The sequence below is a fragment of the Cygnus atratus genome, chromosome 12 (genome assembly GCF_013377495.2).
Source record: "Cygnus atratus isolate AKBS03 ecotype Queensland, Australia chromosome 12, CAtr_DNAZoo_HiC_assembly, whole genome shotgun sequence".
NCBI classification, from domain to species: domain Eukaryota; kingdom Metazoa; phylum Chordata; class Aves; order Anseriformes; family Anatidae; genus Cygnus; species Cygnus atratus.
In genome coordinates, this window is record NC_066373.1 from 11,932,800 (window position 1) to 11,956,582 (window position 23,783).

Sequence of the window (23,783 nt, forward strand, 5' to 3'; positions counted from 1 at the left end):
GCATTCATCTTGCCCACAATGATTCATAATCACAGTAGTCAGAACCTAAGCACAACAAGCAGAATCCACTAGTGAAGCCACAAGAAAACCTGAAATAAAAAAAAATAACAGAACACGTCATAGCAGAAAAGCCTCTGAACTTCCCAAAAAACGGAAGCAGGACTCTGGATGCAAGAGCTCACAAGAAGCTGGCAGCAGCAACGTGTGTTGGTTACAGTTGTGAGGCCAGTTAGAAACTGGATCAAGTAGAAAGGGGAAAAACAACTCAACCTAGCACTATTGCTTTGAGTACAAGAAGTGAAAAACATCACTGCTCTCCAGACTACAGGGATCAACTGCCACTGTATGATGCACAGCGTCAGTGGCAGAAAGAGTGACTCAGCCCTGCTACATGCAATTAATATAATTAAGAATGTGGCCTCTCAGCACTAACCTTGACACAACAGCAGGATGGTTTCTACCACTGGAACAGTCTCCATGAAAAGCCAGGAAGACCACCTCATCACATTTCTCTTGGCACCAGAATAACCAGGTATTTAAGGAGCATCTCTTGGTTCTTTGTAGTGAAAGGGGAAAGAAAATGAAAAAATGCTCTAGGATAGTCAGCACAGCTTTGCTGAGAGACCAAGGGGGATGTTAATGTGATACATAACAAAGAGACTTTGCTTAAAGGAACCACAAATTACAACAAAAAGAAGGAACGGGAAACTCAGAAAAAGATAAAGATGGCCTCATTAACACAAATTAAAGGAAGTCTGACTACAGCCAGACAGCAACAAGTTAAATGATAACCAACAGCACACGAAGTAGCCAAATGTGAAAGGCAAAGCCAGTTAGTGTAGTATGTGCAACCTCAGTACCCACAATCAGCCTGCCAGTGTGCCCTAAGCCTGGGTCTGAGAAATGGAGAGCCTGCAGAAGAATCTCTCACCGGGACAAATTCACACGCTGCCTCAGTTTCAGCAGCAGCACTGGGGCACAACGGGCTGGGTTAGGCACCACTCACAGGCTGAGCATCCAACACTCCAGGAAGGAAGCCTGTCCACTGAGTTAAAGTGTCCGAGCAATTGTAGCAATGTAAGGACTGTAGGTTGGGATAATATCCATCATGAGCCAACTAGGAAAGGTGAAAATAAATTGGTAAGTTTTCAGGCACATGAGCTCTTCTCCTGAATTTAAACAGAAGCCCCAGATTTCCATGTTAAATTCTTTTGCTTACTACAGTCATCTACTTCTACTTATTTAGAAGTAGGGCGGCAGTTCTCAGAGTTCCCTCAAACTTTTTTTCAAACGAGTTGATCTAATAAAAATATATCCTCCATCTACAAATGTCACGTTACCTGCTTTCTTAGACCATCATGGCACTAGCACTGCCTCTACACATTGTATACCTTCACCAAAAGGTAGTGATAGGCATTTCTAGCCACCTCCAACACCACCTGCACATACACAGCCACAGCCATTTGCCTTCAGCACTGCCACAAACTATCTTAGTCTGTATGCTTGTCCCCCTGCTCTGCCTTGATTTCAAACTTTGTGTTCCAGCTGTAAATCAAGTCTGCAAATGCAGCAATGTTAAAGCTCCAGGCTACCACACTGAGTTCACACAATCTTTCTTTCTTAGATGCTCTCTTGCTGCTTGAAGCCCTGGCACAGGCTAACTTCCATTTTAAGGGAAAACCTCAAGACAATCTACTCATTTTACTTTGAGCCTTCCAGAAAAAAAAAATCAAGAATAGCAGTAAAATACATGTTGGGTACGAGCTCCCCTGGGCCCTTGTCACAGCTACAGACCTTAAATTCATTTGGTGCAGCATCACAATTCCTCCTGTGCAGCCAGAGTGAAACAGAAGCCTCCTAATGGTATACACTATAGAAGGATGCAAAGCATGCATCCTGCTACACAGCCTCACCAGTTCAAACTACGCGCTCAGAAACACTTACAGGCTGATGGTTTGAATTCCAAAAGCTTAGGACTTGAGTCGCTAGACCACAGCAGTCATTACCATGTCCATCCTACCTGGAGGTTACTCACCGACAGATCCTTGCTGGTCACTTTTGCATGTGAAACTAAAATCATCTTCTTAACAATCCTCAAAGAAAATTGCTGCTCCCTTCTTAATGTCTCAGACCATACAAACCTAGCACTGGCGCTAACCCACAACCTGATCTGGGCATTCGAAGCCTGCAGGATGAGCACAGTTCAAATCAGTGTTCTCAAGACTCTTCTAAAATTTAGTGATTCTTGTTTAGATCAGTGTTACATGGGGGATCAGTAAATACTATTTTACCGAGTCTTAGTGACAGAGCCCTCCTATATGGAGAAAAATGGGGATTTGTGATATAACACACAAGCCAACAGCCCAACTGAGCAGCAACCACAACTTTTTCCTACCATGATCTACTTCTACCAGCACACTGGTAGATGATTCCGTATTAGTCAGTCCTGTCCCCCTAGCCACTGTGAGAGATAGATTTACCAACTTCTTGGGGACGAGAGATGCTTCTATACTGCAGCAACTAACACAGGCAATGTCAAGTCTTCTACTCTTCTCACTCACAAAGACAAGCACTTGAGAGCCCTGTGCTCTTACAGAGGCATGTACCAGTAAAGACCAAGCTCCTCCAATTCCCATCATTAACACTTGACGGGACATACCTCACCAGGTCTCCTGTGGGGATGTACGATGTGTATGGCTGGGCCCGAGTCTCTGGGCAATAAATACATCAATGACTTTATGGAGGTGGAAGAGACCTTTTTAATAAACAGGATTCAAATAAAATTAAAAAAGAAAAATCCCTCTGAACTGCCACTGTGAGAAGAGTTCAGGTAACTAGCACAGAAGATGATGCTGCATGTGCACAGATGGAGGGAGGAGGGAAGAAAAGAACAAGCTGTCACCAACTTCATGAGCTTCCTCAGTAAATCAGCAGAAACCAGCTCAGCAAAACTCTCCAGATAAAATACTGGTGGATCCATAAGAAACAATCAAATCAAAATATAGAGAAATCCCTACATTGGAAGGCGCTACATTAGAATAACCAGCAAAATACTGAGCGCCGCCGGAGCCGCAGCAGTGGCAGGGAGACAAGTAAGATCTGCCAGTCACTCCTGGGGTCAGGAATGGCCACGTAGTGAGGGACTAACTCAATCCTTTCACAGGCAGTGTGTGTGTGCTAGAGGGGGTGTTGGTGGCAGGGACGTCAGGCTATAGACGAGGTGGTGCTGTAGTGGCAGTAACGGAGGGTGAAGGGCAGCACTCAACGATGTCAACTCCATCTTGCTCTGGTGGCTAGTGCAAATAGTCGTCTACTCTGGCAAAGGAACAGGAGCCCAAGCCCACGCGAGCCATGAGCCGCAAACACTCCGAGGCCTGGCCCAGGGCAAGCATCAGTGGGGGCTGCTTTGGCAGGTTCTGAGATTCTGTGGGGGCAAAAAGAGAAATCTGTTTAGAAGAGGCATCCTAGCTGCATGCTGGCTCACCTGCACTCAGGTCCCCCTATGTCCCAGCTGAACACCAAGCCAAGCAAACCTGGCAGAAGATGGTAGCTCTGGAAAGAAGTCACTGCTGAGTAATGCTGGCTCTGCACCACTGCCCCCGTGCATACCCCACAGGCCTGCCCACGCATGACATGTCCCACCTTGGGGACACAGCTCAAAAGGGCCTTTTAGAAAGTGCTGCTTTTCAGAAAGTGCTGCTTTCTAAAAGGTGACCACAGCAAGAAAAAGGCAGTGTAGCTCCTGCTGCCTCAGTGTCTGCTAAAAAACCCTCAAAGCATGAGAGATCAGAGCACAGAAAAATAAGGAAAGGCAGGAGAAGTTAGCCCTAAGGGAGAGGCAACTGCTCCCTCTCCCACTTGTGCAAGTCTGTACAATAATCTAAAGCCTATACACACTCAGTCACTGGTCACCACCTCTTTTCAACATCATGTTTGCTAGGTCTGCGTCAGGGAACTCAGAGCTGCTCTAGTCAAGGTACGTGTCTTGTGAGCTGTGTGACAAAGCACTTCCAGACACCATCTTTCATTTCTCACTGGTGACATCCCTCAGCAACATATGTAGGCTTCTCAAGCACTGGTCAAACAGTGGCTGGAACTCAGCCATTCTGCTGGACAGCTGGCCACGCTAACTGTCAGGGAAAGGGACTCTCTTCTGAATTGTAGAATTTCTGTTCCTTTACTCAGACAAAACAGGAGTTTGCTCATCAAACTGTTCCTTCCCCCAGAAGATAATTTCTAAATCTCCTTCTGGCACACTAAATGTCAGGTGCACAGTCCCAATAGGAAAGATGCCTGGGCACAGTGATCTGGACTCTGCACAGGAGTCAGTCTCCTCTCTGTCTCAGAGAGGCTGTCCAGTGGACTGCATTTGGTCAGCTGTGGATGGACTGATCTAACCAAGCCAGAAGAGCATCCTCTGAAGTTATCTGAGCAATGGCACAGCACGCGCAGGATTCAGTGACAGGATCAAGGGGCCTGCCTCGAGTGAAACAATCCCTTTCTTGCAGACTGGTGGCAGGTTATAACCTTATCATCCCTATACTCATTACTCCACCAGAGGAGCAAAGCTCATCAGAAAAAGGGGAGCTGTCTTGATAGCTGTAGAAAACCAACCTATAACCAGACTAGACCCTGCATAGAGCAGGTCTTCACCAGTAGCACAGCCCTGATTCCAACACTGGACGCCAGGCTCTCTGGGCTCCAACAAGCACACCACATGATGGCAACAGGCGAAGGCATATGCTTGTAGGGAAGAAAAACCCTGGCTGCATTTAACTGTGAGTATTCAACATGGCCTCAAAGCTAAGAGGAATTTATGGCCCTCTGTGCTTTAGAGCCAACACTATGGGAACCTGCTTTGCTTACAAGCTGCTGCAACAGAGTAACTGCATTCCCTACCAGAAAGCAGGTTGATGCCAGATCAAAATTCTGGCAAACACAATATTCTCTGAACAGAAGGTTCTCCCAAACAACATGGAAAACAGCCTTGCTAATGTCAGCAAACTGATTCAGGTGGGTTCAGAACAAGAAGGAAGAGAGGCAGGGAAACACGTCAAAGAGATACTGGCTTCCTCAGAGAGCTGGTGAGGAAAATCCTTAGGAGAATCCTCGGAAGCAGCATTGAGGAAGATCCAAGGGAGCCAAACAAAGATCAGATCAGAGGCATCCATTTTATGCAGGCTTCACTCTTACCTCCCTTCCTGTAACCCTTCCCTTTCAGCAACAGAAAGAGAGGCAAAGGCTAAAGATAAGTACTTCCAAACTTTTCCTAACACTCATGGGCTGCCTGCCGCAGGACAGTGCCTGAGAACAGGTATGTCCAGTGGGTAGCGCTCACATAGGAACCAGGCCTTACCCAATATAGCACTATTAAGAGCAGCACAAACAGGTTCCCTCTGGATTGGGTCCAGCTGTTGACCAACAGGGCAGTTCCAAGGGTCTGAGTAAGCTAACAAGCTAAATGCGTCCTGTGTGAGAGAACAGAAAGGCACAGTAAGTTCATGCATGGCTGCAAACACACAGGAATACCACCAAGTCTGTCAGCCAGGGCACCTCCTGCCATTGCCTATGTGACAGGTGCCTACCTCCTGAAAATAAATGGCCCTTTTCTTCTTGGCAACAAGGGACCACACTGGGCCATCAAGATAGCGGACTAAAGAGGGTGCTGTCTCTACCTGGCAGGGGAGCCAGCACAGGAAGGCAGGTAGAGTGCCACCTAGAGAGAAGAAGAGCATGCAGTTGCCCCTAGAAGGCAGGCAGGAGCTTTATTTCTTTTCTCTTGTGCTGAGAACTGGGTCTACATGCTCTATGTTTACTGAGTTTCATCCTCTGATCCCCATGCAGGCCCCCTCTTCCTCAACAGGTGCAGATGTGGTGGCCACCCAGAGCTCTGCAAGAAAACCCACAACTCCAGTCCTGGCCCAGAAAGCTGCAGTGAGGCAGCATAAAGCCCAGGCTTACCTGAAGCATCTTTTTGTGCATTGTGTTCTTCCCATATTCTCTGCAAAGCTGCTCGCTCAGCATCTGCAGCTCCCGCCCAAACTGGATCATTCGCTCCGTAGCAGCATGGTTCCCTCCGCAGAGCTGCCTCTGGGAGCAGCTGTCTTCTAGAGGAAAGGCAGGGGAGAAGGAACAATTGTCACTCATTCCACACCATTGCTCGCTGTGTGTCATGCAACCCTTTCTTAGCCACAAACTCCTTTCCCTGCTGGAGCAGGTAGGTGCTCCCTGCTCAAAGTTTATCCAAGTAGCAGCTTTTTCTGAGCCCTGCACTACAAGTAGCAGGTGGTCATGTTTTTCTTGAACTCCATTTGTTTAATGGTCGAGGACTATCTACAAATCAAGGCTCCTAATAAAATCATGGGAACTTGGAACTCCAGCTGTGTTACCCTTTCATGTGTGCAATGTAGTGCATCAACCACACAAAAAAAAAACTGGTCTAACATACCCTAGACTCAGAAAACTTTCAGTCAGCAATACCAACACCACCAACTTCCCAATACTAGGTGGCCACAAGACCCACTATAACTGGAGGAATTCCCACTTTCAGGAGTAGTGTAGCTCATTTATCCTCTCCTTCCTGGCTGAAGCACCCACAAAAAAAGATAGTTATAGCTGACCATACTGTGCTGAGGACATTTTGCAGCTGGGAATCAGACAGCCCTCCACAGCTTGGTTCATATCCTCAGCTGGTAGAAGTGCCAGGACTTTTCTGAGCCGGATTTCATGACCAGTGCTGAACAAACCTTTGAATCCTATTGCTTTCCCTGGTCCACAACATCACCAGCACTGCTGTGCGATTGTGAAAAGTCAAACCTAGTTTCAGTTCCAAGACAGATTCATTTTCCTTGTGAAATAGGTATCTCGAGAACTTCATTCACTGGGGCTGGGAAAGAAACCCGAAAGTACATGTTTTTCCCCCACAATCCAATCACAACTTTAACTCTTGATACCGGCTCTTTCTATTTCCCATTACCCCTCCTGCCTGAGGCCCTACCCATACTGGATTCATCCGTCTGCAGGATCTCTTCATGTTTGTAGGTGCCGTTCATTATCCTGGTGGATGAATTTTCCAGGACTCCATTGGGGTAGTGCTCAGCCTCCATTTCCATCTCGCTGTCACTGAGGTGAAAGGAGGAAAGAAAGGCCAGATGTCTAAATTAGGGAAGAAATGAAGAGCTCAGATGACAAATGATGCCCAGCAATGGCCAGTAAACCAGGACAGGTGTCAGTTAAACTACAGGAAGCAAGATGGTTTAATTCAGAGTAGCAAAAATTGTTTCTAGCTTCTGAAGACAACTTACGAAACAGGCTTCTGTTCTGAATGCGCTTGTCATAATTACAGGTGCAGAGTGCTTACCACTTTCACTGCAAGAAGCAGTCACCTCTGGACACTGAACAGCAGCCAGACAACAGAGAACATACTAAACAGGAGGAAAATCTTAGCTGTGGTAAGCCATCATCCCTTCCAACAAGTACAATACAGAAAACACAAGGGCTTTAGGTTTAAATGTTCAAGACAGCAGTCTGAATAAGACTGTTGATTAACTCAGAAAAATGAAATGATGAGAAAATCATGCTGGGCTTTTTTTTTGCTGAAAACTGTGCTCGGCACAGCACTCAAGGCAAATGCCAGCTGCAATTAGCAAGGGATTCTATTAATCACAGTGATATTCCTCTGCTCCAGAAGGGCCACAGACAGCTCTGTAACATCAACCTGCAAAGTGAGCCCAAAGGAAGCTCAGTTCTCACCACTGCTCAATATACTCCACATTCCAGTAAATGCAGGAGTAGCTATTCCCTGCTCTCCTGGACTGCCTACGGCTTCTCAGAGAAGTGAAGTTTTATAAGTCTGGCCTGCTGTCACAAGTGTGAAACAAACTGCTTTTGATTCAGGGGCTTATCTCAAAGGACAACAAATTGGGCAACAGGTAGAGGTAGCCCAAGAAAAATACTTGAGGGCAGCATACCAACCCAGTAAGCACTTGGGCTGCTGCCTCACCTACAAAAGGGCAGACAAGCTCCTTGTCAAGGGTAATTCACTGGCTGAGGCAGCTGAACCAAAGAAAGGCCCAACGGGAGAGCTTCTATGCAAACTATTATGTTGGGCTCTGACGGCGTCAGTTAATGGGACAGACTGATGTTTGAAACAAGACCATTCTTATATTCCTCATGAGATAAGCCTCCAAGCCTGAGCTAGAACAGGGAACTGGGACAGGCTTATGTCTGCTGGGAACAGTAGTGACCTTATAGATAAGAAGAGTTCCTCTGTTTTTCAGAAGAGCAGGGCAGATGCTCTTCTGGCTCTTCAGAAAGAACACTGAGCCCTCTCCCACCATCTCACCCTCCACAGGGATCTACAAAGAAAAAAAAATATACCTGGTTTCTTGGTTACTTGTACTACTGTGCTGCTGAGATTTGGTAGAATCTGTAGAATTGGACTCAGAGTAGTTCACAGATGAGGGGGAGGAGGAGGAAGAAGATGAAGATGATGAACTCAGTGTTGGGTATTTACTGTGGCTCTGTTTGCTCTTTGTGGACATGACTCCATTGCTACAGGTTGGACTATCTGCTCCTGAAAGTTAAGAAGGAAGGGAGAAATGAGACCAGACTGACAATGACACTCTTGTGAAGTTAACAATTAGTAAGAGAAGCAGATCCCAAATGAAGGAAGCAAAGTAAGACTGAAGATATAGATCTCTGACTCTCTATTCAGAGAAACATACTTAGCACTTCTCACAACATGATATAGGAAAGCAAAGATACTGGCTTGGGAAGGTGCGCGACAGCTTTGAGGAATTCAAGTGATTGTCTTCCTTTCCCTTAAACATTTGCATGTTCACAATTTCTTACATGCAAAAGTGGGAATACCAAAACAAAACTTACTACATATAACAAAACATATACAAAAAAGTATAGATGGCTGTGAGCAGCTCAAGACTCAGTGAAGCAGCTCAAACTGTTTTCACGGGCTCTGCTCCCTGCCCCACTCATCTTCAAAGCCATAGCCAATAATAACCTAGAAAATATATCTCAGGGTGTCCTGGTTTACATTGTTCTTTCTTCAAATCCTAAAGTTTAATTTCCCAAACTGCAAAAATTTGATGCTTCTGAGATCAATTTTTGCAGGTACAGAACTGTTCCCTTCTTACATGTTTAGAGCTTCCAAGGTACAGACCATGGGAGGAGAAGCACTCATGCAAAGCATCCCCCTAGCCTTTTGCTAAATTGGCTAGAACAGTGTATCTTATGCCCAGTCTGTGGAGATTTTCTGCAGTCTGAAGGGCCCCTGTTGGAAAGCAATTCTTTTGCACACTTCAAGGTACAGGAAATGGGCTTTATTTTTCAGAATCTCCTCTTACAGCTTGGTCTGTAAAACTGAGCCACACAATGGCTCCACTAGAAGGCCACCTTTAAAAGCTTCTTTGTACTAAAAAAAAAAAAAAAAAGACTGCACACAATAGCCTGTGGAAAATAACTCATGCAAAACCGATTTCTTAACAGTACAGACACACCTACCAAATCAGTATGTCATCTCAGCTGGTTCTCAGAAAGAAAAGGAGCATTTCATAGAACGGAAAGTAGTAGGTAAGGTAATATACAGCAGTTCACCTTTAACATTTGTTCTTCTCACCAGAAGACACAGAAAAAGCACTTACCAGTACTATGAACATGTGAGTTGTTTGATCCATGTCTAGGACTTAAGCTGGGGGACCCTGGGTAACTGTCCTGGGATCTGGGGCTGCGTGCACTGAAACAACGTACTTCACTGTCTGTCCCATTCACCATCTCCACAAACTGCCGACACCTGATTTCATAGGAAGGAAGAAGAAGAAAAGGGTGTGTGACAGCCAGGGTGTTCTGCATTGATGTTTCCTTAGTTACTGTCTGCAGAAGTCCTAGAAATTGGATAGGAGTTAAATGTCTTGGCTTTGAAAAAGACGTTTTAGACTCTTGCTACCTTTGTATTGTGAGTGCTCTGATAACTCTACAGCAGGAAGGAGTTCAGATGCTGCCACTCAGATGCTAATGAACGTTGAGAACCATACAGAGACAGACGAGCAGTATACCAACAGTCAGCCTCTTTTCAGCCCCACACTTAATAGTAAGTAGGGGAGCACTTGTGTCATTGACAAGATGCTCCACCTTGGTTGGCATCAGCAAAGGCAGAGACAGGAAAAGAAGAAGCATTTCAGCATCAAGGGGCCAGTGATGCAAATATGAGTTGCCGTAGGATCAGAAGTGAAACACTTCACAGATTCAAAACACAGCACATTTCTTGCTTGGCAGGATAACCCCAGGCCTTAGATAATATTCCTCCAGTTATCCAAATGTTCCCACATCTCTCCTGCTCTGGACCCAAGAAAATTCATGTGATGGTAAGCCTGCTGTTAGGACACATGGTGGGATAAAGAGAGTTTTCCTTGTTCCAAAAAGCAAGTTTACTTCTACTGTGCTAAGAAGAAATTATTCCTTTACAGCGTGGTTTCAGCTCCACCACCTCTGCAGGTACTCCAAAATTAGACTGTGTTTTTTTTTAATTCAGGGCAGATACTAAAACTGCCAGTGATAGTCCCCCCACTGCTCCATCAATTTAGAAATTACAGTGTCCAATGGGAAATAGACAACAAAGGGTAAAAAATGCAGTATCCACAGTGAGGACAGCTCCTAAGTTAGCTTTACTGGGAACTCTGTCCTTACACATCTCAGGAGGCTGGGAAGAGCAACCATGTACAGACGGGAGAACTGGGACACATAAGCACTTTTTCCTTTCGGTCTCTACCCCCGATAGCCTCTTCCATACATGCATCTTTCTAGGAATCTTTGCAGTGACCACCATCTGCTGCGGTGTTGCAAGATCTCCACAAGATAAGTAAAGGCCATCTGTGAAGGAGTTTTCAGCAGTCAGCAGGACTAAAATTTTACCCACCTCTGCCTGACCTCATGAGGCAAAGCCATACTGGACCTGAGGAGCAACAAAAGGGCTATGTGCTAAGTCCTCTCCCACCTGCTCCCAAAGGGACCTCAACCAGTTAGAATTCGGACCAAGGTGTGCAGCCTGACTGGATGGCTGGGCAGCCTCTTTCTTATCTCCTTCAGCTTCACATTTCAGAATTAGGGAGTATAAAGCTATTCATACTTACTTTAACATGAAGAGCAGGTTGGGGTTATGTTCTAGGAGGCCAGGATAGAGCTGCTGGGTGGCTTCTATAGCCTCTCCCACTCTGCCTGCTAATACTAGCTTCTGTATTCCTGAAAGCAAAAGGAGACCTATTGACACACAGGACAGGCCAACAAGAATGGCCAGAAGAGTTTCAGAGTGAAGTCTCACATATGCCACACAGCTCCCCACTACCACCTTGCGCAAGGGCTAGGGAGAATTGGGGACCACATTTTATTCATTATGGATTAGGATGAGGAAAAGTCTGTGAAAATGAGGGAGAATATCTGTTAGTAGCTCAGAAACACCTGGAGCATCTGAAAGATGAACTGGGTGTGCTGGGGTGAGGTGCTCTGTGACTTTAGTCCTTTAGTCATGGAGCTATGGAGTCCTTTAGCAGCAATGGAAAAGACAGCAGGACACAACAGCTGGACGGGAGCAAGGAGGCTGCTGGGGAAATCACAGTTTCAGAGGGGAAACCCCTAGGTCACCCCCACATTACAACCTCTGTCTGGTTCACGCTTGGAAAATTGCTGTATGGCTGACCTCCAGACAAGCAAACTATTCTTAGTGGGTCTGGAGGCTTAAGCCACAGCATAGTACTGCTTCCTTACTATCCCTACCTCCAAGTAAAAGTAACAATACCATCAAAATGGGCTTCCTGCAACTGACCTGGGCCTGCAATGAGGACATGGCACCAGGAAGCTAGCTCCAGCAATCAGGTTTTGGCTAAACTAGACACAGCTCAGCAAGCTGTACACTAAGAGGTGCAAAGACACAAGGCAGAAGCCATGTATTATCCCTGTGTGTTTGTATCCCACGTATGCTCCTTCAGTGGGTCAGAAAACACAAGTACAAGACTTAAGATGCTCACTGATCCCATCCCAGGATACTCAGGGAACCTACTAATTCACAGAGGTTTGCATTTTATTCTAAATGTACTTAAAACTAAGAACGCATTGTACTTCCCTCTGCTTTTTCGGGTCTCCTTACAAACAAGAGAGGAGGTTATCAATGCCTGTGAGGTGTTCTGCAAGCAGAGGCACTAACAGCAACAGACTGAGATTTTTGCAAATCGTGAGCAGTTGAAAGCATAATCCAGCAATGCTCATTAGTAATCCCCAATAACAATTTGAAAGAAGCAGTCCTGGCTCCCATTTTTCAGCATCTATTTGCTTCTTATCCTAGCTGAAAGCTAAAACCAAAGATGTGGTTCTCACACCAACATGTGTTGCACAGTCTCCTTCATTTCATTCTGTTTCTTCTACTTATTTACACACCATTTTTCATGTCTTGCTACTTTTTGTTGCTCTTATTGCCTTGCTTGGCAGCTTTCACAGATGTCTCTGCCTTTTTTTTCTCCTCTTTTTGTTTTCCAGACTGTGTCTTCCTCACACCTTTTATTTGAGCCCTGACTGCAGAGCTCTGTATTCCTTCCCTCCTGTCTGCCTTGCCACCTGTCCTCAGACAAACCAGACTGCGCTGTCTCACGCATCTCCTGTGAGACCTGGCCATTTAAACACAAACCAGCATGAACCCCGGCTGGGGTGAGGGCTGCATGACGCATGACCTGGAAAACATACAGCCCATCAGCACTACCCATGCAAAGGCACTGATGAGCAGCAGCAGCAGCTACCATTGATTCTGGGTATGAAGCTGAGTACCCAAACCAACCTGAATGCTGGCTAAGCACATGTAATGTATGGAGGGAGAACTACAAAGGGGCACGATGCACCTGATGCATAACTGTCACATGAGAAACAGTTCACAAAGGGAAAGGAAATGCATAGGTCAGGGCTTAGCTTGCATTCAACAGGCAGGAGAATGCAGAACACACGCCAATATTCTGTGACACTGCGGTCTGAGCCTGTGAATAGAATGGCTAAAAAATAGAAGTACAGCAAGAGAAAGCTGCAAGCCTTATTCTGCAGAAACCAAGAGCGCTTACAGCCCTACAAACTGAGAGATGAACCACCCACTGACAGGCACTGGGCATCAGCCACCTCTCTAGGAAGCCTGTTCCAATGTTCTGAATTTACCTGAATACAAAATGTGCAAAGGGACTGGAAGACTCTGTAACTCTGGGAGTTATAGTCAAAATAGACTGATATGCCTGGTCCCTATAACCATGCTAATAAAACTGCCCAGGCTGCAACAGACTGCATTGAAGAACCCATATCCAAAGGAATCTCCAATGCACAGTGACTTCTGCTCAGTTAAGGCCTTAGGTAACAAGATCTACTCTCCACCAGTTTGGTCCTACCTCCAAGAAAGCACCTTCTGTCCCCGATGTGTGAAACTGCTGGACTCAAAGCTGAGAGTCACCTCACCTCTTCTAATCAGGACAGGGTACATTCAGGTATTCATTTTCAACAGTACTGAGGAAAACTAACCAAGTTCATCAGACAACCCAGTCTCTTTAACACTGACAGGCACGTAGGCCATTTTTCAGAGCAGACGGGCAAAGGAAACAACAGCACCAGTTCTTCAGGCAAAAACAGCAAAAGGTGGAAGTGACACAGTGATGACGGGAAAAGCGCTCAGAGCAGTGGTGCCTGAGTTCTGCTGACCCACAGGCAGCAAAACCAAGCCAGCAGCCTGCTGTGGGCAGCTTTGTACTGTCGTGGAATAACTTTCTACTTCAACAGTATTTCATTCCTCTGTGAGCAACAGCTTTCACTTTTAAATGTCCTGCGATAATAGCACTGCAGTCTGGAGGATACGATAGCCAGTATGCCGTGTTTTGGGAACAACTACCCAAAAGACTTACTTTGTCTATTCTTTATTGAGGTCTGTTCTTCCTGGATTGTGGTGTCTGTGACTCTGGCAAAGGCAGTTGCTGTTGAACAGTACCCATGATGAACCAAATACGAAGAAACCATACTAGAAAATAAGAAAATACAAATAGATGAAAAGGCATTGGTAACACACAGTAATCATACTGCAGAAAAAAAAATCAGACAATTTTACAGACAAATCAGACAAATTACAACAGAAATTGCAATTTCAGTGATCAAACTTAGCTCAGTTACGATATAACCATATTTCTGGGTCCAGATACTAAATTTACAAGATAGGCACCTGGTCCTCAGCAAACACTATGGAGACTCTAAATTCACTTAAAAAGAAAAAAAAAAGACTCCCAATGCATACACAGCATTTATTTATTTATGTACTGCTGCCTAAGGGTCATTTACAAGAGCTCTGTACTGTATAACTGACAGTGACGTCTCCTAGTGACATATGATACAGCCAGAAAATCCCAGCTTCAGAGAGGCTTGACAGCTTACAGGTAGACCTCAAAAAAACCTTTTGGTCCTGAATTTCTGTTATTTCCTATCCAGCCAGCAATTATATAATTGGTAGTTGAATCCCCTTATGAATTCTACACATTCACACACTTTTATCTCCTGACTTACACAGAGCAGACTGCTGAGGGTACGCTCTGCCCATTATCCAGAGCATTAAGGAAGGAAGATGTCGAACAGGACTGGACCCAGTATTGACCCCTACGTACTGCCTTCCAGCTAGACTTTGCGTCACTGATCACCACCTTCTGGGCCCAGCCATTCAGCCAGTTTTCAACCCACCTTGCTGTCTGCCCACCATCACGCATGAAGACAGCAGCAGCTTGTCTAATGAGGATCTGATGGGAGACAGTGTCAAAGGCCTTACTGAAGTCCAGGCAGAGAATATCCACTGCTCTCCCCTCATCTACCAGGGCAGTCATTCCATCACAGAAGCTTCTGAAGCTGGCCAAGCGTGACTTCCCCTTGGTTAAGTGATGCTGACTACTTCTGATGATTTTCTTGTCCTTCATGTACCTGGAAATGGTTTTTGGGATTAGCTGCTCCACCACCTTTTCCTGGGAGGCTGACTGGCCTGTAGTTCCCTGGGTCCTCCTTCTTGCCCTTCTTGAAGATAAGGGTGCCATTTGCTTTCCTACAGCCTTGGGACACTACTCCCAGTCTCCACATTCAAAGTTATTGAGAGTGGCCTCACAATGACATCTGCCAGCACCTACAGCACTCGGGGGTGCATCCCATTACGGCCCATGGACTTATGATTGTCCAGTCTGATTAAGTATTCCCTGACCTGATCCTCTTCCCCTAGGGATGTATCTTTCTTGCTCCAGCCTTTCTCCCAGCTTTTGGGACCTGGGATTTCTGAAAGCTAGTCTTTCTAGTAAAGACTGAGGCAAAAAAGACATTCAGTACCTCAGCCTTTTCCAAAGGTTGTCCAAAGATATTACAGAGTCCTTCAGCAAAGCTTCCTGAAGAAACGGCTACCATGTAGTCCAACACACATAAATATTCAATTAAATAATGAGGTGGCAAAAAATGGACACTTTTTACAGGGAAAGGAAAAAGCACATAAGTACCAGAGGAACCTGTGCTATTAATGTATTCATAAAATAGGCTCAATGGACCAATGCTCTCACCCACTGCAGATGCTTGTATGCTCAAAGATGCAGGGCATACGCTTTTTTTCTGAATAAGCTGTCTTTTGAGCACTGAGAACGAAGTATTTGCATTTCATTATCAGTGAACTTCTTCCATCTCTTTTGGCTGCTAAGCAAGCTTTCCAAAAGCAGATCCTGAAGTCTTTCCACAGCTTGACAAGATGTTTGCAGAGAATGAAAAGACCCCATAAATTCAACAATCCAGTACATCAGAGTGAAAATTAATACTGAAGTCAATGCCAGTTGTTAAGTCTCTGAGCACAACACTGCTGGGTCAAACCAAACATCCAGTTAGCCCAATCCTTGTACCACCCAATTGGTAAAAGCAAATATCTAGAATAAAAGGAACAAGGCACCTTTCCCCCAGACCTGTCCAGCTTCCAATGATTTTTCAGATACTTCTTGTCCTAGAGGTGGTATCTCTCTACATCATAGCCCCGGAAGATTTTTCTTTCTCATATTTCCAGTCACTTTTTGAATCCAGGCAGTTTTCACTGTATCTTGAGGCAGAGAGTATGGGGAAAAAAAAAAAAAACCTCCTCTGTTTTTCCTAAATGCATCACCTGGTTAACTTCACTTGATACCCTTTAATTCTTGCAGCTGAGAAAATAAATGAACACTTGTTCCTTCATCACTCTCTCCAGGCTATTCAAGACACTTTTTTACAGCTCTGCCTTACCCCTCATAGTCATATTTTTCAGTGCTGGGGGTCTGTGTATTTGTTCCTTGCCTTACACCTCCCCCTAACTTTTGTACATCCTGCCTCTTTTTTTTTTTTCCCCATGCTTTTCTCACTTCTGCTAAATACCTTTGGGGACCACAGAATCAGAACATCACACAGTGTTCTAGTTAAGGGTACACCATATATTCACACAGTGACAGAATTATTTTTGCCCTTGATTTTTCCCCTAACAACTTAGTTGTTGTTTTTTTCCTGCGCACAACCAAAAAATGAACTAATATTTCAGTGCAATGATTCCTCATAATCCAAAGGTCTCATTGCTGGAGGATCCCTTCTTCCATGCCATTTCTGAACACTCTCAACAGCACAGACACTACCAGCACACCTCCAGGCACAACACTACAGCCACCGTCTCCCACGCTGAGAATCACTCACCCACTCACCCCCTCTTTCAAACAATTCAGAATCCACATTGGGAGGTCTGCTCATAGCCTCTAACTGCTTAGGCTCCCTGCCTTACCAAGGGAACTTCTCAAAAGCCTTTTGGACTTCCAAGACAAAGACAGCAGCCTGAGAAACATATCCACATGCCTTGCTGGCTCCTCTTCACAGAATCCACATCCTATTTCTCCATGCATCCATTACACCTACCCTTCGGTAGTGTTCCTATGGATTTGTCTAAGCCAGACACTGAGGTTCTCTCACCCATTGCTCCCTGAATCTCTTCTGAAACACGGTACTGTATGCACCATATTCCCCTTCTCTAGAAACAAGGCACATTGGAGAAAAACTTCATTCCATATCTACAAGCTCATCTATTTTCTTCTCAAGACCATTTACTAGGACTCTCAGCAAATATCTTGTCCCAAAGACTTTCTCCTCTTCCTCTCACCTATTTCTTCCAGTGCTTCTTTGACAGACATTTCAATCCCAGATACAGCTTCTGCCAAGTCCCTCACTATGAAGCATCCCCCCGTAACAACCTACCTGATTTCTGCTGCACTGAACACACAGGCAAATAATTCAATGTGTAATCAGAGACAAGATATAGTCAGAGATTTGAGGGTTAAAATTTAACTATGGAATTGGCCTCCATAAATTGGCATGAATCTTTAAATCTGTATCTTTTAAAATCCACTTACGTTTAAACCACCACAATTTTGTGCATCTGCAAGTCCCAGTTTCACCGTGCACTTTGTGAAAAAAAATATTAGTTTCTTTGTAAGCTAGAAGGTACTTGTTTTTTAATTCTGTGTTTTGAGAAACCATGAATAATCAGTTCCTAGCTACACTCTCCATGGCACACACGAATCATAGAATCTCCATGGAAGGGACCCACAAGGATCATTGAGTGCAATTCCTGGCACCACATAAGTCTACCCAAAAATTCAGACCATATGACTGAGAGCACAGTTCAAATTCTTCTTAAACTCCCACAGGCTCGGTGCTGTGACTACGTTCCTGGGGAGCCTGTTCCAGTGCATGACCACCCTCTCAGTGAAGAACCTCTTCCTGATGTCCAGCCTGAACCTTCCCTGTTGCAGCTTGACTCCATTCCCTCGGGTCCTATCGCTGGTCACTAAAGAGAACAGATTGGCGCCCGCTCCTCACTCCCCCTCGTGAAGAAGCTGTAGGCTGTGATAAGGTCTCCACTCAGCCTCCTCTTGTCCAGGTTGAACAGACTGAGTGACCTCAGCCACTCCTCATATGTCTTCCCCTTCACCATCTTTGTAGCCCTCCTCTGGACACTCTCCAACAGTTCCACGTCCTTTTTGTACTGTGGAGCCCAGAACTGCACACAGGACTCGAGGTGAGGCCGCACCAGCGCAGAGTAGAGCGGGACAATCCCTTCCCTCGACCGACTAGCGATGCCGTGCTTGATGCACCCCATGACTGACAGTCAACTCCTGTCTGCTTCCCTTAATTACCCTTTTCCAAGCTGTGGTGCCTTAGTCAACTTTTTCTTTCTTAAGCAGAAGATACTCCTGACCTCTGACAACTCTTGTCAATTGTTCTCAAGTTTCACTCAGTCCTTTTTGCAATGGGATCACCAGAAATGCATTCAGTATTCAGAAATTTACAAAGTGCCATAATTGTGTTTTCAGTTTGGTTGTGTTTGGAAGCTTAGCCTACTTCTTGTTCTTACATTTCTAAATTCAGCTGGTTTATGTCCTGGCTTTTCTCCTATAATAGAGTTTTTATGGTCTCCTCTCCACTCCCCTTCCCCCAGTGCATCATCTCAATGTGGATGTTCTTCCATTATTACAAGCTTTCTTGCAGTCACTGGCTGAAAATTTCTCTTATATCTTTTAAGTTTTAAGCAGCAGCAATCTACTCAGGAAAGACTATTAAACAACAAAACAGAAGGTAAAACGATGTGTGTTAGATGTGAGGAAAATGCACCGAGTGGAGATTTTTGCCATAAGAAAGCATAAATCAGCATTAAAAATATTTAAAGCCCAACAGAATAAAAGAAGCTGACCACCAGAACAATGACTTACTTCTGCAGCATGGCTTGCCACTCGCCTAGTCTGTCTCCTATGGGAAACCGCTTAATGGTGCTCTGAATCTTCGCTCGCCACTCCCTCATGTAGTCCTCGATGTCGAACACGAAGGGCTGCTGCCCAAAGTTGGCATCAACTATCTCTCCTGGAGTCTGGAGACCCACTGTAGGGTAGAGATTTGACTGTGAAGGAAAAAGAAGAAACCCGTATTAAACTCAGTTTTCTCTTAGGAGTTCCAGTTACATGGCTTGGTAAGACAAAAGAGCTGCTCTTTAAATTTAAATGTGTAACGGAGTGGGAAGGGGCAAGAGGCCACATTTACAAGGGGCCTCATGACTTATCATGCAGTTACCAAAACTTATCGCATAAAACCAGAGCAACAGGTTCGATCTCCCAGTAATCTGTGATCAGTGCCACAAATGCTACCTACTATGGCAAGTCCACTTTCCGGCTTAGGGTTCTGCAATTTCTACAAGAAGGTCAATACTTGTGTAATTAAATAATAATAAAATTAAAGGAGCATACTCTCAATCAGCAGACCTAAGTGTTTTCCACTATTTCCACTGAATTGTCTTCTCCCTTGACAAGAAGCTGCTATCGGTATTTTACATCCGATCAAAAGTGAATGGATGGTAGTGGAGCTCTGAGGCTAGATCTTTGATGTTCCCGAGGCAGCATGCCATCCACACAAGAAATTCCACTACCGATAGATTAATTTTATTTTCATTTTAAGAACAAGCATGTCATTCCATCTGGATATATTGTTCCCCATTGAAATGTGGGGAAAATAAAAAAAAGTTACCACTGTGATAATACCTCTAAAATTTAGCTAATAATCCAGCTTCCAGAGAAGATGATCTAATTAGAAACAGATGGTCAAAGTCTATGTACAGAATGCAGGCTGTTTTAACAACAAGCATATGGATACAAATTGAATCCCTGAGACCAGTTAAATGTGGAGAAAAGAGAAAGGGCATCAAAAAAGGTACAGGGTTGCCTGGTTCTCACGCTACATCACATTTTTAAGAGCATGTTCCATTCGTAGTAATGTTACTTTTCTACAGCACAAATTACTTTTCTGTTTGCAACACAAGTAAGCTTCATTAATCCTCTACTTCAGAGCATCTGCAGATGGCCTGCAGCGTTTAAGAAGAAATCTCATGGCACCCATGAACTATTTGGTGTTTTTTTTTTTCACTTTGCTCTAACACACTGAAGACTGCTACAGCTAGAAACTGGACAATAGGCAAGGCGCAGAGATGCACTGAAGCATGTAGTGAAACTGAAGTCTGGAAGGTGCCCGTTTGTGGTGTCTGGCTCATGACTGAACCTGCATCTGATGTCAGGAGGAGCACGCTGCTCGCTCCAGGACAAATGAGCAAGTACTACTGCTGGTGGTTGGACCACCATTCTGAAGAAAGCTAGGATGGTTCTCTCCTCTATGTCAAGAGGCATGGGCTTTCCTACAATTATCTGGAAAACGTATTCAGCGAATTCTATTACAGAGACCTAATACATTGGTAATGTAATTGATCTCCCCTTGAGACGTACTGAAGTGGTGGATTTTACTTTTTGCTACAGATATTAAGATTGTTACGAGGTGTAAATCAGTGGAATCCTAATCACATTAGCAACAATGGAGACAGCGTGCTGTGGGAAGTGATTACCTCTCTCTTTCACTGGTGTGAATATTGCACCCAGTTCCCCCCTCCACATCCATGTCCCCAGAGCAAGAAGAGACTCACAAATGGGTTTGGGTCCAGCAGAGTTCTGCTAACATGGTCAGAGGGCTGGAGTGCATGGCACACAATGAGAGGCTGAGGGAACTGGATTTATTTAGCTTGGAGAAGAGAAGGCAAAAAGGAAAATCTAACTGTAAGTCTTCCACTCCCAAAAGGGAGGTGATAAAAAAGATGAAAACAGATTCTTCTCAGAGTTGCTCAGTGAAAAAACAAGAGGCAATAGGTACAAGCTGCAACCAGGGAAGTTTTGATGGGACATATGGAAGAAATTCTTCTTTTGAGGATGACCAAGGACTAGAGCAGGTTCCCAGAGAGACTGCAGCATCTCTATCCTTGGAGATTTTCAAAACTTAACTGGATAAGGTTCTGAGCAACTTGTTCTAGCTTTGAAAGCTGCTGGTCACAGAGCAGGAAGTTAGCCTAAATTATCTCCAGAAGTTCCTTCCAGTCTAAATTCTTCTACGATTCCATTATTTTGTGGGTTGCAGTAATAAGATGGTGAAGAAGTAGCCATGCATATTAGCCCACATGAACTCTCTCAGTATTACCACATCATGGAGCAGCAAAGGCGTAATGGCAGCTCCAGTAATAATGAGGATCTACTCAGAGGTGTGTGGCTGGTACTGTACCTTTCTGGACTCTCAAATATCAAAGGAAAAAAATGAATCTGTAAATGCAGGCTGGGAACTGACATCAGAAATCAGGATGACTGCATCACTGCTGACTCAGCACACCTCTTCCTTTCACATTTTCACACCAAGGAAATTGCTATGTTACAGGTGTGCAAGGAAAAAGGCAGCACGATAAAGGAGGAGCTACTTGAGGAAAATGTCCTTTTTTAAGTCAGTCTCTCCTCTTTCAAACCTAGGTACCAAGGAAATATCTCTAATGAGGGATCAGATCTTCTCCACAATCCGTATTTTAGACTTACTAGAATTCTGATGTTATGAACCCAAGGACCTCCAAAGCCAGGAGTCAGATCCCCAGAGTACTGAGAAGTTAAAAGACAAAAACCCCAAACTAGAACATATCACCTATTTTTCAGCTACTTTGGGGTATGCTAATCTTTGAGGGGAAGCTGCCTACCCCCAACTAGTCTCAAATCATCTCAGAGTTAAAATTCCATTTTTCACATGTAGGATGTGTCCTCTCTGTGCAGCAACTGTAGGCAAGTACACATACCCCCAGCACCCTGCCAGACACAGGGAGACATCATCCTAGAGCCCACTAACTAGGTGGGTGCTCCTCCTGCCAAGTTCTTCAGGCACACTTTCCCAATGACTTTTCACCACCTCATCCTCCTGATGTCAATGCCTAGGTGCTCCTACCCCCCAGTTTGTCTTTGTTTTTTTTTTTTTTATTTGGATTTTTAACCTCCTCCTCACTTTGTGGCCCTGCTCTCAGCACTTCCACATTCTGCTTTTTCACATTTCCTACTCTTGTCACATAGCAGTTTCAGCAAACTGCCAGGCAGGATAAACCTGGGCTTGCATAAATGGCACATGTAGGCCTAAGCGTTGATTTGAATTGGTGAAAGATGGGAAAACTCCCTCTGTGGGATCTTCACTTCTATTTCCAAGCAGTTATTTTTGTGTTATCTTCAGCCCGTGAGGTTTCTTTTTCCACCCATGTACATTTGTACAAACGTAAACAGTCTGCAGGGGGAACTGAAACACAGAACAACCTGAAGCAATTACGCTTCACTGTGTGTGCGAATTATCACAAGAAAGTGTGGTTTTCCATTACAAGTACCCATTTCAACCTCCTACTATTGCAAATACTGCAAAACATTGTCTTCATCACTTGAAAGGGAAATTTTGCAACTTGCACTTCAAGGATACGATTACTAGCTTGGTAATGCTTCGAAGGGTCAAATTAATTCCTTGCGTAGCCTCACTGCGACGTCAACAGAATCACTCTAGAAATTATTTAAGCTCAAAAGGTGGAAAAGCAACAGGGCTTAACTGGCCAACCTTCTCATTGATATGTGCCACCAGTGAGCTCCAACATTACACAGGCTATAATGGAAGAAAAAGCTTTCAAATTACAGCCCCTACCAGGGGGATTTCAGTAACTGGGTATGTAACAGAGGCAGAACCAAAAATTGGATGTCAGCTGTTCAAATTAGAGAACTTAAAGGGTGAGTCAGGGAAGACCACTGTCTCCATTCCCATGTGCAGTTAAATTTTCCGACTGCGGTTTTAGCAGGTGAAGAAAAAATTACGTCTTTCACGTGATGTATGTGTTCTCTTCTTTATGTTAAAATGAATGCATATTGTGTTTCTGCCAGGAACATAATGCTGTAATAAATGACAAAATATCACTTTCAAGTTATATCAACTTCACATTCCCTACTACTGCAAGGCTTCTCTGGCAATAGTTGGTATATTTAAATCAAAAGTCTCTCTTGGGTCTGGGGTTCCCTTCTTTAGGAAAGGGCAGTAACCTTAATTGTCTGGAAAAGAAGCCAAGAAACAATGGACTGAGAGAACCAAAAAGGCCAGAACAGGATACGGAATACACAGGCATCTAAAAGAGTGAGGGAAGAAGGAAGTGATTCAAGGCAAGGATGCTACAGAAGGAGGGTGGGAATGATGGAAGTCAGGTGCAGGCATCCTTAAGGTGAATTTGACAACATAGCAGTTGAGCCATTTAGAATATGGAGAGAAACATGCCGAAGTCTCCTGCCATTGCTTGCATCCACAGTCAAGGGGTGAAATAACCAGTCAAGCTTTTGCCTCTCTTTTTAAAGAGAAATTATCTTGTAGAGGGTAATTCCCAACAGTAGGAGGCCTATAGAGCATTCACTGTTCTCCTTTCTGGCCCAGAAAAAGTGTCACAGATTAGCTGCTGCTGTAAAAACCAGAAGCCACAGAAAACAACTCAGCAAACTCTGGCTAGTAAAAGGCACAGAGATACCATTTAGCCACTGGAAACTGCCGTAAGCTATTTGAATAGCTGATCCCCACACCAACCTGACCAGATCTTCCTCCAGTTTAACATTAAAACAAAATCATCTTGGCGCAGGACATAGACAAACAAGCTTGAAGGAACAGCAGGATGGAGGGATGCCCTGGGCTCAGGAGCGTTTTGGGTTCAGCCTCAGCAGCACTGCCAGACCTCGCTGCTGCAAGAGCCCTGCTGCCTGTTCTGCTCCCGTGCATCTTCCCCAGCTGTCTACTCCCTCTCTGTAAAAGAGACTCAACGCTAGGCACAAGTGCACATTAAATTT

General features: G+C 44.7%; 1 protein-coding gene across 6 annotated transcripts in view; it reads right to left on the reverse strand.

The window, feature by feature from the left end:
* Nucleotides 1–2,735: 2,735 nt before the first annotated feature.
* Nucleotides 2,736–23,783, reverse strand: part of RANBP10 (RAN binding protein 10) — a 75,108-nt gene continuing 54,060 nt past the window's right edge. For 2 of the 6 annotated variants that reach the window (XM_035543383.2, XM_050713210.1), the window contains exons 6-14: nt 18,807–18,991; nt 13,932–14,044; nt 11,145–11,253; nt 9,660–9,808; nt 8,380–8,575; nt 6,998–7,122; nt 5,962–6,107; nt 5,357–5,468; nt 2,736–3,424 (exon numbers count right to left, since the gene is read on the reverse strand). In XM_035543383.2, the coding sequence (XP_035399276.1) occupies nt 3,294–3,424; nt 5,357–5,468; nt 5,962–6,107; nt 6,998–7,122; nt 8,380–8,575; nt 9,660–9,808; nt 11,145–11,253; nt 13,932–14,044; nt 18,807–18,991 (1,266 nt within the window). In that variant the 3' untranslated portion in view covers nt 2,736–3,293. Of the gene's footprint in view, nt 3,425–5,356; nt 5,469–5,961; nt 6,108–6,997; nt 7,156–8,379; nt 8,576–9,659; nt 9,809–11,144; nt 11,254–13,931; nt 14,045–18,806; nt 18,992–23,783 lie in introns of all 6 variants that reach the window. The other 4 variants (XM_035543381.2, XM_050713209.1, XM_035543384.2 and 1 more) reach the window with 3 other exon arrangements.